This window comes from Excalfactoria chinensis, chromosome 20 (assembly GCF_039878825.1).
Source record: "Excalfactoria chinensis isolate bCotChi1 chromosome 20, bCotChi1.hap2, whole genome shotgun sequence".
Taxonomy (NCBI): domain Eukaryota; kingdom Metazoa; phylum Chordata; class Aves; order Galliformes; family Phasianidae; genus Excalfactoria; species Excalfactoria chinensis.
In genome coordinates this window covers 3,782,941-3,798,001 of record NC_092844.1, presented here as the reverse complement: position 1 = coordinate 3,798,001, position 15,061 = coordinate 3,782,941, and the positions used below count along the sequence as shown (strand labels likewise).

Genomic DNA, 15,061 nt, shown 5'->3' with positions numbered 1-15,061 from the left:
TGCTCCTGGGAATGGAGTTGCCATCCATCCATCTGCGTGTCTGTGTACAGATGTGAGCCCTCTGCCTCCATCACCACCTCAACCTTTGCTGTTTCCCTTTGCCATGAAGGTGCACAAAGGCTGCTTTGCTGCACCCTGGGACAGAGAGCACGGCAGCCAAGTGAACAGCCCGGTGCTGGCAGCTGCAGGGATAACCATGGTAAGAGTTAACCCACAGCAGGAGTTAACCCACACTTAGCCATGCCTTCCTGCTTAGCACCATGGGGTGCTCAGGCACCTGAAGGGGCTGCACATGGAGCAGGATGCATGGACAGGGTGATGTCTCAGGCCTGGAGCTGCTGATAAGCCCATGCTTCCTTCGCTTCCCTGCTTCATTCCCATTGACACAACTTGTTTTGCTTGTGTGCAAGCTGGTCTGAGGGTGCCAACATCCCCAGGGTGGGCATATTGCTTCCTCAACACCCCAACATCACACCTGTACGAGCTGCAGCCCCCCCTTCCCCCCCAATCCCAGCCCCATAGCAGTGTGTTACCTGTCGGGGAAGTGGCTGTCCCGGTGCTGGGGGAGGCCCTGCTTCCTGCGCTGCGAGGATGAATTACCAGCCGTGGGGATGTGAGCTTCCATCGCTGCCGGGTTCCGCGCAGCCGCCGCCGCCGCCACCTCCTGCCGAGCCCGGAGGAGATCTGGGGAGGGGGGGGGGAAGCAATGAGAGCCCAGGTCCCCAACAACCCCGGGGTCTTCAGTATCGCCTCCCCCCCCTGCTCTGGTTCCCCCTGTGCTGCTGCCGGCTCCCTGCGGGCGACAGCGCTCCTCCTGCTCCCCCATCCCCATTCCCCCCCTACTCCCATCCCCGCGGCCCTCAGGCGACAGCCGCCCCCCCTCCATCTCTTCTCCCCCCCCCCCTCCATCGTGCTCACTCGGCCTCCACCTCCGCAGGAGTTTGGCAGCGAAGGAAATTGTGCAACTCCAAGAGAAGGGGGGGGGGGAAATAGAGGGGAAAGGGGGGGGGCTTAATTGCCTTCCCTAGCAGAGAAAGGGGAGGAGGAAAGGGGGGGCCTCCCCAAGGCCCACACCCAGCCTGTCAGCAGGATGCTGGTCCAGCAGGTTGCAGCGTGCCCAACACCGCTCCAGGATAGGGAAAGGCAGCAGGAACCCCCAGACAAAACCCCCCCCATCCTCCAACCCTGCTTTCTCACAGCTCAAACCTTCCCCCCCCCCAACACCGCATTAAAAGCCCAAAGCGCACCGAGCCGGGTAAAGCAGCGCTCCTTCCACGCTCATTAATTAATTACCTGCAGGACCCAGGTCACCCCTCGCGGCGGTAATTCAGCCGCCTGGCGTGCAGCCAGTTTGCAGCAGCCTCATCGATCCCCAGCGACCGCAACAACCCCCCACCCCCCCTTCATCTCCTTAAACCCCCCCCCCATCGCAACCCACCCCCCCTTTAAGCTCTGCTATTTACAATCCTGCACTCTGACAGTTGGGAAATCAGATTGATGGACAGCTGGACGCCGCCGGTGGAGGTTCCAGGCGGGCTGGAGGGAAAAGAGGAGGTGATGGAAGGGGGGGGGGGAGCAATTAAAGGGGAAAAAAAAAGTGAGATTTCTAAATTATTAACGTTTTTTTCTTTCAATTATTAATGGTATCGGTGCCTCCGTGTGAGCCAGTGGATAAACTGTGCTTTGTAAGGGCAGTAATAATTGATAGCCCAGCGTCGGCCCTGCGGTGTGGAGCCCATTCCAAAATGCACTGAGTTCTGTCTCTGCTCCCCCAACGCTCAGGGTGACCCTTCCGCCAAGGAGAAAACTGGATCACAATCATTACATGTATATATATATATATACATTGGGCTTTTAAGGTAATGAGCTCCTTTGGTCCTTAGGTGGAGGGGAAGGGGGGGGGTGGCACTGGGGGGGTTCCGCCCCATGGAGCTCCACAGCTCTGCCATGGTGTGGGAACACTGATGAGCCAATTCTGACTCTCCAGCAACAGGAATCGCCTTCTTGCCCCTAGAGAAGCCAATCAAATCAAACAGAGTGGAAAAGAAGACAGCCTCTTCATTAACCTAACAAGGAGCCCTGGGGATTTGAGCTCCCAGACTGGAGATTCTCCTCCAGCTCCTGCAGGATGGATGGATGGATGCTTTGCAGGTGCTGCTCGTGCTCCTTCCCCATAGACCTGGCTGTGGGTTCTGCACAGCACCACTCGTCAAGCAGTGCTCCTGCTCTATGCTCCCAGGTTGGAGCAATGCTGTCAACCTTCTGCCTCTCCTGCACTGCCAGGCAGCTGGGTCCCATCCATCCTCCCTGCAGCCTGCATGGGGATGCTGAGCCCCCCCCAGGGTGCAACCTCCATCTGCTTGGTGCCCCCTGTTGGCACGGCACAGCATCGTGCAGCCACACTGCATTCAGGCAGCTCTGTCCCCACCTGATGGCAAACCCAGCAGTGACATTAAACTGCTTCTAAAGCCACAGGACACCTAATTCTCATGGATGCAAAAGGTCACCCATGCCCATTTTTGCTGTGTTTGAATGCACAAACCTCACACTGCCGCTGCTAATAGACACCACATCCCAAAGCCCATCAACACAAGGCACCCCACAGCACCACAACCGACTGGGAACATCCCAACCGACCCAACCTGAGCACCAATGCTCCTAACCCAAGGCCTACCTCCATGGCTGGGCACCGCCATGCTGTTGGCCAGCTGGTAGAGCCGCTGCTGCTGCTGCTCCTCAAACGTGCCGTGCTCGTTCAGAGCAGACATCATGCGCCTGTAATGCTCCTCTGGGGTCATCTGAGTCACCGAGTCCTCCAGCAGAGGTGTGTGGGAGTTTTCTGAAGGATAAATAGGTTTGGTGTTGGGACAATCTCTCTCTCAGAACCCCAATGCGCCAAGCTGTCAATGCACCTTTCTCCCTTTGCCAGCCCTGCTCTCCATGGCAGGCAATGAGGACAGCCAGGCAGTGCAGGAGCGCACTGCTGTGGGTCCATGCATGCAGCCCTACACCCCGAGGCCAACATAATCACACCCAGGCTGGCAACGGGGAGATGAAACCACAGAAGCTCCATGTTTACTGTAAGCAATGCGCAGTGATTACCCTTCTCCCCTCTGTGGTGGTTTTAGCTCACATCTCCCCCGGGGGCAAACCCTTCCTGTGATGCAGGAACTCCCCAGCACCAAGGTGGGCAGGGGGTGCAAGCAGGGGAACCACGGGACCCCCTACAGCGTGCCCCCAGCCCCACACTGTGCCCTCAGTGCCAGGCAGGCACGCTGCCTGATGCCTTCCCTTCACAGCTTGGGTGCTTGTCACCCCTCCCCCCCGTGCCCTGCCAGCCCTACACGCTCACATTTCCATATGAGACGCCAGAACGTTCTGCTCTGCTTGACAGCTACTGCTGCACTGCCAGGGCTCCTCCTGAGCATCCCAGGGGGACGGAGGGGTGATGGAGGGAGGGCTGCTGCCCTGGTGGGAGCACTCCCAGCCCTACACGTGCTTTTCCCTGGGTCGGGGAGGGACTGGCCCGCTGGCTCTGTCTCTTCGCTATGACATGGGGTCCCATGGGGTCACCTTCCTTCTTCCAACAAGTTGGGATCCCAAATCCCACATCAGCAGCTCATGGGGTCCGTGGCACAGGACTCATAAGCCACCTTCAGCCCCTTTACATGGCAGGGAGGGGGCAAATATAGGCCCAGAAAGCATGAAGCACTCCATCCCTTCCCTTCCCCTTCCATTCTGAGGCTCAGAACACACCTGCCAGGTGCTGAGTGTTGCTGGGGAGCCCCCTGTGCTCGAGCACAGCACAAAGCAGGGAACGTGGGGGCTGCCAGACAGCTCAGCTCAGATTTTCCACCCTGTCTTGCAAAGGGCAGGGAAGGCTTTCTGAGCAAACAAGTGGGAGTGGAAAGTTTGCTTTTATGCCAGGCTTCCTGGGAACCCCTCTCAGAATGAGCTGGGGAATCCCTACTTGAATCACCCAGAGCATTTGGATCCTGAGACCTTTGCAAAGCTGAGCTGCTCCCAGTTGCAACGGAGGGCACACAGGAGGTGGCCACGTGAAACAGGAGATATAGGACACGCTGCAAGAAGTGACGTGAGCACCCAGCATCCCATCATGCAGGCACAGGGAATTGCCAGCAGACAGGGACATCCCATCAAGCCAGGCACCATCACCCACAACACACCCATATATACACACACACACCACCACGTAAGCTCTTGCCTTCAGCCTGCAGGACCCTCATACCCCCAGAAGATCCAACCCTGACAGCTCTCATTCCTTCCTGCAGCCGGGGGTGGGCATCACTGACAGCTAATTAGACACAACAGCGGCCTGCAAGCCCTCCTTTAAGCAGCCCAGAGACAAACTCATCAGCTGCAGGCTCCGTTGCTCTGCTGGCTGTAAAGAAAGTTTTCAAATGGCCTTTGCAGGAAGGAGCCGTGGAACAAATCGGGTCTTTAAATCCCCGGTAAAAAGAGAAACCTTCTGCAGATCACATGCCTGCAGGAACGCTGCCAGGCGAGCACAGCCAGGCAGCCCCATCCTCCTCGCTGCCTTGAAGGGAGCAGATGCCAGCACGATAAGCCCAGCCGTATCTTTTATATTAAACACATCATCGAGGCATTCCGCCTCGAGAGCACACAGCCCTCGAACCCACCGCAAAGCTGCATCTTGCTCTGCAGACCGCAAAACCATCATCCTAATTAAGAGGCAATTCCCCCCCAATGAGATAAAAAGCACCTCCCCCCCCCCCAGTCTCAATTAAGAAAGGAGAAGAAAGGGGAGGAGGACGAGAAGGGGGGGGGGGATGGGGGGAGGTGGCACTTACCCTTTGGGGACTCACTTCGGGCTTTCTTGCTCTCTAACGGGCACTCACTGCTGCTGTTGGGAGAGCATACTCTTCTCTTGCCTAAAATGTCATCTAGGAGAGATGAGAGCTGGGTGTCAGAGGCTGCCCCATACAGAAACAGCCGGGGAGGGGAGGTTGGGGGTGGGGGGGGGGTGGATGAGGGGGGCTCTGCTGCTCTCAGACACACCAACGCACGCTCAGACGTACTACAGGCAAAGGGGAAAAAAACAAGAATAAACCGGCACGAAACCCAAAGCCAACAACCCCGAAAGTAAGAGAAATCATCATCATCCCCGAGAGCCGTGCTCTGCTTTCCTAATCACGCAGCCCCAAAGCGCGTAATGACTGCTGGCGCTCTGATCAATGCCACGCTCTCCAGCCATAAATCCCCCCCCAACCCGCCTCGTTTCCTTACTGAGTTTCATCGTTTGTTCTGCTGCCTTTTGTCCCCCCGGTGCTTCCACTCCTTTCATGCCCCGATGCAAAAAGCCACCGGGGAGGGGAAAGAAAAAAAGAACAACCCCAAAACCAACACGCCAAAAGCACAACAGCTCCGCGAGTCTTCCCACCACCGTGCCTCTCTCTCTTCTCTTTCCTCTCTCTCTCTCTCTCTCTCTTCCCCCTCCTCCCTCCCTCTCTCTCCTCTTCAAAACCTCAAGGTCCTCTGCAATCTTTCCCTTCGGAAACGCTCGAGCCCTTTGCATTAGCGCAGCCCCACCAAGCAAATACCCACTGCACAATTACAGCATCCCCCAAACGCATTCCCAATCGATAACCTCCCATAATAACGCCGGGGAAACTGAAAGCATGATGTTGCATATGGGCAGGAAGGAAGAGGCTGTTTGTCACTGCGAGCATCAAATCCTCATCTATCAAGGGCTTGTTAAAGATGCAGCATCTTCATGAGCAGAGCTCACAAACAAGCAGCATCTGAGCCAGCACACAGAGCACCTGCAAGCAACGCTGCTGCAGTTTGCAGCCTGCGCTCGTTAGGGAAGGTTACACAGCCCCACGGTGCTGTTTGTGAGCAAGCACATTCCAGGTGACATTGTGAGCCAAGCCGAGTGTCCTTCGTGCTCAGAGCCCCTGGGTGGGCCCAGGTGCTGCTCTGGGGATGCACTTCCCCTGGCACTGAGCACCGAGCTGCAGCCCAGGAGCATCTCCAGCTCTGCACAGCTACAAGTGGCATCTCTCGGCTTCCAGCACCACCCACCTGCTAGCAAAGACAGCACCGAGCTGGCTGCAGAGTCCTAATAAATGCCATCATCAAACCCAACCCCAGGAGATGACAATTCCCACCACCACGCTTTAGCAGCAGCTCCATAGGCTCAGCTCTCTCCAACCCCTCAGCACAATGTGATTGACAGCTCTGCAGGGACACAAGGGATGCCCTTCCCCACCAGGACAAGAGCCCTGGGCTGCCCCCAGCAGCAGCCATGGGATGAGGGGCCAGGCAGGAGGAGCAGCACGCCGGTCCCAGCCCTTGCCAGCAGGGATCAATGGAACAAAGGCAGAGCGCAGCTCGAGGTCATGGGAAGAGCGGGCTGTCCTTTAACAGAGGGCAAGGAGAATGGAAAAGGGAATGATTGCAGGGCCGGGGGAAGGGGAACGGAGGGTTTAGCAGCAAAACAAAGGCAGCATCCTCCAGCAGCAGGTCAGCTGGACGGCCCTGTGGACATGGCAGCAGCAGGTTTTGACTCTGCACTACCGCACCGTGTTCTCCCCACGCTCCGTTCTCCCTCCACGTCCATTTGCTGGCTGCTGTTTGGAGTTAGCTGCAAGCTGTCACTCTCAGCCCCGTGTGTCACACGGCACAGACCCATCACAAGCAGAGAGCAGCAGCATTCCAAACATGCAGCACATCCTCCATCCATCCCCAGGCCGGATCCCCCTTCTCAGCTCTCATCAGCCATCTGCCTCTCCTCCCACCACGCAGGCAGCGTCCCTTTCCTTCTCACCTCCCCATGCCCAGCCCCAAAACCCACTCCAGTATTTCCCTTCCTTGAAGCAGGGTTGAGCCACCCACTGACCCACCTGGAATGGGGCTGGTTAATAGGGAAGGAGCACTGACGTCCCCCCAGCTCCCTGCAAAATTCCCTTTTACGGCGTGCACCGTGCCATAAAAAGGTGGTAAATATTCATAGTATGGAAAACACTCACGGAGAGGATATACTGCACTTAAGAGAGAGATCTGGATTCATTTTATATGCTGCAGAGAGGCTGTTTAGCAATTGCAAACTTGTGAATCCCCCCCCTCTCCCCTGGTTGCTTTTTGGAAGTGATGCATAGAAGGAAGCAGGGCTGGAGGTCTGGGCGTGCTGGGGACCTGCTGGCTCTGCAGTGCTGTACCCTCAGCACCATTTAAATGTCCAACTGCTCTCATCCAACCCCTGCAAAACCCCGCGCTGCTGCAGCCCGTGACAGCTCTGACAGCCAGACTCCTTAATTCCTTTTTCTTATTCCCTTAATCTGTCATCTTTATCAGGCTGGGGAAGTGCCAGGCAGCGTGCAGGAGCCCCGGCCCCGATCAATCTCCACATTACAGCTGACAGAATGGTGCTAATAACTTATTGATCCTATGTTTGCCAAGCCCCACCGGGGTGGGAAGGCTTCCATTGATTGGCTCCAAGGAAGGGGCTCTCAGCTGCCAGGGGGGAAAGCCGTCCAACTGCCCTCTGCTGAGGAGTCCAGGGATGGAAAGGAGGCTGGGAAGGACCAACAGGAGGACACGGGAGTGGATTCGATGCATAGGAAGCAACACATCCCTATGCACGTACATAGCACCAGGGAGATGCCACCGTGCTGACAGTTTGTTTTCAGCTGCCTGTAAGACACCTGGGAAAGGAGGTGGAAGCAGATGAGGTTATTTTTGGAAGCAGGATCATCTCGCTCTTCCCAGAGCTGCAAGGAAAGGGAGGAAAAGTCGCTCATTACATACAGCTGTTTGGGATGCTGTGGGGAAGCCCATCGCTGTGGCCTTGCATAAAGGTGCCCCCTGCCCAAAGCTATGGTGTAGCTGTACCCACAGAGCACAACAGAAGGGAACACCAGGCACTCCCATGCTGGGTTTTGACCATATTTTGGCTTCATCTCCCAGGACCTTCACCTCCAAAGGATGCTGGGTGCCTCCTGCTGGGCTTCAGAAGAAATAAACAGCAACCTGAAGAAAGCACAAAGGGCAGAAAACCCTCCAGACCTGAACGAGTAGCACAGCAGAGACCCTCCAACTGCTTAGGTGTGCAGCTGGCCTTCCTGCAAGCCAAGGTGTCCGGGCATCCAGCTCCCAGCTGCCCATTTGGTGACGATTTTCTGCTCAATTTAAGGCAGCAATTCAATAGAGGCAGCTTGGCTGTTGTTGTTTTGCTTTGTTAAATGAAAACACGACTGCATCCCAGCTCATTATCACAAGCAGCAGCTCGCTGGGATGCTGTCTCTAACCATTAGCCACAACATCCCCGGGTCCAACCCTTCCTCTTCCCCCATCTCTCCCCCCTCTCTTGCAGATGAAAGCTCCAGGCTGGTGCCATGTAAAGCAGCCCCAAGGAAGGGGAGGCAGGCAGCTACACCAGCCCTCAAAGCCCCCATATACCCATATTTAAATGCCAATCTGCTTCTGTTCCCTCCTAAAACTTCTCCTCCTTCACCCCATTGGCAGATCACTGAGTAGAAAGGTACAACAGAGAACCTCAGGGAGAGAAGAGAGAGAACCAAAGAACATCCAGAAGGGACCCATTCCAGGTTGCTTCTCTCAATTAAGACCCCCCTCTGAGATACTTTTCCATTCCTTCTCTGTATGGCTCAACCCTGCAAACCCCAGATCTAAGACACACCATTCGTTCCCAGCAGTTTCAGTGCCTTTCTACATTGCAAAGAGCATTCAAGACCCAGTCATAACTCTCCCAGTCCACACTGTTCAGAACTACAGCGCTGCCTCTAATCATGCTCTCAACCATAAATCAAGCAGCTCTCACAGAATTCATCATAAACCAACCAACCCTGCCGACTTCGATCCTCTTCTTGGCCCCCACGGGCCCCACAATAAACAAACCTCCATCCATTTGCACTGCCCCTGCTCTCAGCCCAAGAGCCAGGTGTACCCACACTGGGCTCCTCACCCTACCCTACATGCAAACATGCAATGGCTTGAGCATCACTTCCAGCTCACGCTGCTGCTCACACTGCCTCAGTTGTGCATTGTTCTCAATGGGAGAAGCTCACACAAGAATCCCAGCAGGTACAAACGAGGACCTCTGCCTCTCATCTTGGCTGCTGCTTAACGAGAAGTGCACTTTGCATTTCTGGCATGGTTAAGGATCTCAGAATTTCAGCAGCTCTGATAAGGGCCAGATGTGTCCCTGTGAAGCAAACAACATTAAAGACCATTTTAAACGCACGAGGTCAGCCGAGACACCCAGACACGAGGCAGGTCACAAGGAACAACTTATCTCCCCGGCCAGTTTGCCTCTCAGAGCTGTGTAATGAAGGGGAAAAGGAGATTCAGCCGTGCCAGCAAGGAGGGGGAGCTGCTGGGGGTTGCACTGCAGACGGCACAGCCCCCCATGCAGCCCCAGCCAGGAGGGAGCCTCATGCAGGAGGAGAGCCAGGGAAGCCTCTGATTAATGAAATTACGGATCAAGCCACGCTCTCTGCAAGGCCTTTCTGCTTCACTTGATGCTAACCCCGGGGATGCTGCACTTTGCTGGCAGTAGTTTGACACAGACCGCTGGACGCGAGGATAACGTGGGGCTGAGATCTGAAAACACTGCAGCACTTATCCCTTCCACATTCACCGCCACCCAAAACACCACGAGACCCCGCACAGCTCACAACAACAACAACAAAGGGAAAACAGAACAGAAGCGCTGCAAGGAATGCGCAAATTCAGGGCTGAAGGAGCAAGAGCTGCTCCGGCCTCTTACCTGCAGCTCCCAAGCCAACATCCACGTTGTTCCTCTTGAATTCACAGCGGCTCTGGGTCTCTGGCATAACGAGCTGGCGGCTCTGATGCAGGTTGGAGATGATAGTGGAGAGGTCGTTATCACGGCTGCAACAGAGCAGAAAAGCACCTAAGTTAAGGAAATCCTATTTGCCGCCACGTAATTGATTTTCATGTGCGGACGCCTGCGCGAGCAGCTCGGGTTTACCCCAACCCAGGGTGGGGGTTCTCCTTGGGACCCATTCCCAGATCATCCCCCCCTTCCCCCCCGGTTTGGGAGAGCAAAATGCTTCCCGTAAAGGGCTGAGCAGCCGCCAGCTGTCAGCTGTGCCAAACACATACAAGGTGCGTGGGCTGCGTGGATGGAAAAACTGAATTGGAGCTTCGTCCCAGCACTCATAGGAAACTTGAACGCAGAGAACTGATAGTTTTCTATCAGCTGCCATCCCTTTCTATCCTCAGCAAGTAACATTTTCCATTCCAGAGCTGTTGGAACGCGTGGCTGTTTGCTTGGAAACTGCTCTTCTGTTCAGAGAGAAGCCCACCGTGGACCTGCACATGTGCAGCACTCGGAGCACATGGCATAGCTCTACCCACTGAGCCCTTGGAGCGCTACCTGCTCTTCTCCTTGCATCAGAATGCTGAGTAGCAGCCTGGGTCCAACCACTTTTGGCTTCCCCCCTATGGAGAAGGAGGACCCAAACTCAGAAGACATTCGCTGCAGCCGAGCTCTTGCAAAACATTCCTCTGTAAATGCGAATGGAAGAGCTGCGAGCCTCCCCTTCCTCTCTGCTTTATCTCCAAAGCTCACCCTCCCACACCCCCCCCAAGCAGCAGGTGCACAGCAGGGCTGCTCCTCACCCATCTCCCTGCAGGAAGATGCCCACAGAGCAGTGCAGCCCCCCCCCCATCCCCAGCCCTACTCACGTGCCAAATGCGCCCACCCGGTGCTGCCACACGCAGCACATGGCCACTGCTCCTGCTGCAGGAGATGGCCTCACCTGGGAGCAGCAGGGTGCATGGTCTGCACTCACCCAGCTCCCGCCTGCCCTTAAATATCCCCTTCTGATCCCCTTTCTTCCCTCCCTTCCCCCCCTCCTCCTTTCAACCCCACTCTCAGCACCAGATCTGCAGCGAGGCGGCCCCGGTGCACAAAGTGGGGGCTAATCTGTCGTCTAGCTGCCGGCTAATCAGATAAGTTTAGGGGCAGAAAGTCTTTCTAGACAGAGGTACTTTCCGTGGGCGTCTGGCTCCAGATTTTCACAGGATGAGGCAGACAGGAGCAGCTCTCCACCCCGCTGCTCCCCCCTGGCATCCTTAGGGATGCTCAAATCCCAAAGCTGCTGAGCACCCAATGCTTCTTCCTTTGCTAAACCCGCACGGATTCCTCCTTATGCAAGCAGAAGGCTCATGACTTAAGCGAGCCCACAGGTGAGTGGGAAGCCAGTTTCTCCTTTGCCAAGCACTTTTGGGTCTTATCCTCTTTTAGCTGCCACCTTTAAGATGCATTATGCAAATGTTTTGGCGTCTTAAGTAATTTAGGGGATTAATGTGAAGTGATTATCAGTTCTTTTTAATCACGCCAATCAATAACTGGATGTCAGGGACAGAGGACAAATGCGGATAAATGCTGCCATCAGCACAACTCAGCTTGGGAAAGGGTGGAGGAGAAGAGCACAGGGGGGAGAGAGAGAGAAATGGGATGGTGACATCTTCGCAATGGCAGAGCATCCTGCATCCCTCACAGGTAAACACACCAACAGAGATGCAGAAGGAATGGGGTTCTGCCTACACTGAAATGCAGTTGCCTTCTACAGGGAAGGAAACTGAATCAAACCTTCAGCTTTTTATCCCCAAAAGCCACCTGTGTTTTTAGGAGGTGTCCTATTACATTTATCAACACCCCAGCACTGGTAGGTACACCTAATGCTGACCCATGCCCAAACAGAGCTGATGGCCAATGCAAAAATACACCTCTGCCCAATGGATCAGCAGAAGACAAAGCTGACACGGAGGTGACATTGAGGGGAAAGGGACACAGAGCGGAGCACGTAGGATCAGACAGCTTTTAGCACATTGCACCATCCCTGGGAGCAGCTCTGCAGCACTCGTGTGTGTGTGTTGGGAGCTGGGGCTCACTCTGCCACCCCCTGCCTGCTCAAGATAGAAACCTTGCAGCATTTGCACCAGCAACCCTCTTGTGGAGCTCCAATGAGCAAAGCCCAACTGACTGCTTTCACCCCAACGTCCTTCAACAAAACCAAGTAACAACAGACAAAAATCCAACCTTGAGGAAGTTTAACTTGGAACTGAATCTCAGTTCTCCAGCTGCCCCCTGCAGCCAGCAGGGCACCCTTCCAGCTCAATCCTGCCCTACACCAACCCACCTCTACCACCAGCAGCCCTACACCACCATTTCCACCTGCCATAAAACCCCCCAAAATAGGTAGGAATCCCACACAGGGTCAGGTGGAGAATCTCCCCATCTGTGTGCAGAAGGCTGCAATGTTCAGAAGGCTGTAATGTGCAGAAGGCTGCAATGTGCAGAAGGCTGTAATGTGCAGAAGGCTGTAATCCCCCCCCAGGTGCTCACTTGCAGCCCAGCAGGGCACAGGGCTCTGCTCTCCTTTGTCTCGCCTCCAGCCGCTGCCGATGCAGGCTCCCCCCCCCCCCCCCAACCCATGCACAAACACACATGCACACACAATCAGATTAAAGGTCTGATCCCTTCCAGTAGCATAATATTATATTTTAAAAACCGGATTAGAGAAGGGGGCTTGAGCAAGATACACATCTCCCGAAAGGTCAAGGAGGAGACAAACAGCCTTCTGTGGGGCTGCAGGTTGCCATGGCAATACTGGGTTTGCATGGGGTTTGGGTAATTAATGGTTTAGGGCCGTGGTGACACAGGTGTTTGTGAGCAGGACTGACTGGGCACTTCAGCTCCATAAGAGACTGCTGGGTGGGAAACTGAGTATTGCTGTAGGGAGAGGCTTTGGGCTCGCTGTGATGCGGCTCAGTGATGCTGACAGCCTCCTAACCCCTCATTTCTGGCTGATGGGAGCTCTGATCACGGGGTGTCTGCAGGTATTCCTGCTGTTTGAGCGTACTGAGCTTTGCAATGCACTCCTAGCACGAGCAGCATCGAGTTCACAATGCTGAGCATCACTCAGCCCCGCATCTGAGCATTGAACCCAGCCCAGATGAACTCCTTTTGTCACTTCTAATCACAGCTGATGTGCTGTTCCCTATCTGAGCCCATCCTCCCGGTTCTGTGACACTGTATTGAGCAGCTGCACGGAGCAGGGGATGCCAAGGAAGGGTGAGGGTGGGAAAGGGGTAAAAAGAAGCGAGTGCTGATGGCTGAGGAAGGAATGGGATGCTGTGCTCACCAGGATGCCCCTCCTGCTAAGAGCTGAGGGACAGGCAGCACTGCAATGAACACCCCAAGCTGCTGCAAGCTGCCATCCCATGGGACCCCTGGCCTGCCACCAGGCTCTGCCTCACTGCCAAGAAGTAGAAGGGGTTGGGTTTATTATAAAAGCTTGGGCAGTTTCCAAATCCTAATGAATGGGAGCAACAGATCCCCCCTCCAGGAGCGCAGGGAAGCGGTGATGAAGGCTCTCCCTGAGCCACCTGCAGCCCAGCAGCTTGCTGGGCATCGCAAGGAAATGCAGCACCGAGACACGCTGCCAACTAATGGCTGCAAAAATTACCTCTGGAGGAAAAGAAACAGCCACTAATGCTCTCTGCAAAGGCTCTGGCTGCTGTGCTATGCTTAATGGCAATGCCTGGCCCTCTGTCTGCCCAGCGCGGGTGGCTCTGATGAGGCTCTGTAATGGCATAGTAATGGGGCACCAGAAGTCACCCGATAGCTGCAGTGCTTCCAGGAACAGGCACTCACGAGGCTGTCAGAGCAGCTGCCTGCATGGGGAGGTGCTCCCCACGGAGCCCCAGTGCCAACAGGGAAGGATGGGTCTATCAGATTCACTACGCACAGCCATCCCTATGGGTGTACCAATGAATCAGGAGGATGCTGCGGCTACCAGATGTGCCACCAGCTTCTGTGAGTGAACAACAGGGTTGGCTGGCTGGTTGTTTTGAGCAACATCTGCACCAGAACCCTCTGCCCAGCAGTGCTTGTGAAGTTAAGCATGGGAGGGGGCAAGGGGTACCCACAGCACCCTGGGGATGCTCGGCTGCTTGTGAGCTGGATTCGGGCTGGAAGCGCCGCCTGCTAAATGTGTTTCACTTAGGGAGATTAGCGGCGGCTGCATCTTTAACAAGGAGAAGGATGGGGAGACTAATGGATGGAGACAATTAACCAAAAGATAAATCAGTGTCGCAGTCCTCGCAGCCAGGGCGGAGGCAGCCAGGCGCCCGCAGGGTCTGGGGATGGGATGTGCTGCTCTGAGCGACTGCAAAGGGCGATGGCATAGAGTGGGAAGGCAGGGAAAGGGCAAAACTGGGCCTAAATCTCCATCCTTTTCCAACAGTGGGGTGGCAGGGGAGAGTGGGAGGCATCAGCCAGTGAGGTGCTACAGCAAAAGAGCTGTGGATGGAGCCACTGCATGGAGGGAGCCACGCTATCGGATTGGCCTTCTGCTGCAGGGGCAAGTGGTGAGAAGCAGGAGAAATGGATGGGTGTCTTCCAAGGGACGGGGTGCATGAAAGCGATGCCGGGTTTGGAAGGGAGCAGAGACTCTGAGAAGCGGCACCAGGAGGAAATAAAAGCAAAAAAGATTTCTTTTTAAATATGTTTCACCGTCTCTCCATCCCCTTAACGAGCACTCGGTAACTGCAGGGATTATATTAAATCTGACCGATCGATACCGCTGCCATAAAACTGTCCCAGCCCTCTGCCCCTCCTTCCAATAAAGAATAAAGAATCCAAGATGCAAAAGGAAGGATGCAGGGCAGCACGGGTTGGGGCAAGGAGAGCCGAGCAGCACACAGGGTTCCCCTGCTCTACCTCCATCATGCTGCGTCTCAGCAGTCCCCTGGCTCTGTGCTGTGCCATCCTCCTGTACCACTGAGTCCCCCCTGGGAGCACCAGTGATGCTGGAGCTCCAAGGAAGCAAACAGCATCTGCCAGAGCTGGAGGTGGTTTGGTCATTCTCCCCTTCTTGCTGTGCCCCCACGATGGGAATGGAGCGCTGTCAGAGCGCAGCGTGGGGATGGGGAGCGCATGTAAATCAGTGCTGTGCAGGGGGGGCATAATGAGCTTTTTATGGAAGCCATTAAAAGGAAAACCCAGATTGGTCTATAAATA

General features: G+C 55.3%; 1 protein-coding gene across 6 annotated transcripts in view; it reads right to left on the bottom strand.

Moving 5' to 3' along the window:
* Window positions 1-15,061, bottom strand: part of SAMD11 (sterile alpha motif domain containing 11) — a 73,407-nt gene that overhangs the window by 8,140 nt on the left and 50,206 nt on the right. For all 6 annotated transcript variants that reach the window (XM_072354020.1, XM_072354021.1, XM_072354024.1 and 3 more), the window contains 4 exons: window positions 9,773-9,897; window positions 4,833-4,925; window positions 2,675-2,839; window positions 534-684 (listed from right to left, as the gene is read on the bottom strand). In XM_072354020.1, coding sequence (XP_072210121.1) covers window positions 534-684; window positions 2,675-2,839; window positions 4,833-4,925; window positions 9,773-9,897 — 534 coding nt within the window. The remainder of the gene's footprint in view (window positions 1-533; window positions 685-2,674; window positions 2,840-4,832; window positions 4,926-9,772; window positions 9,898-15,061) is intronic.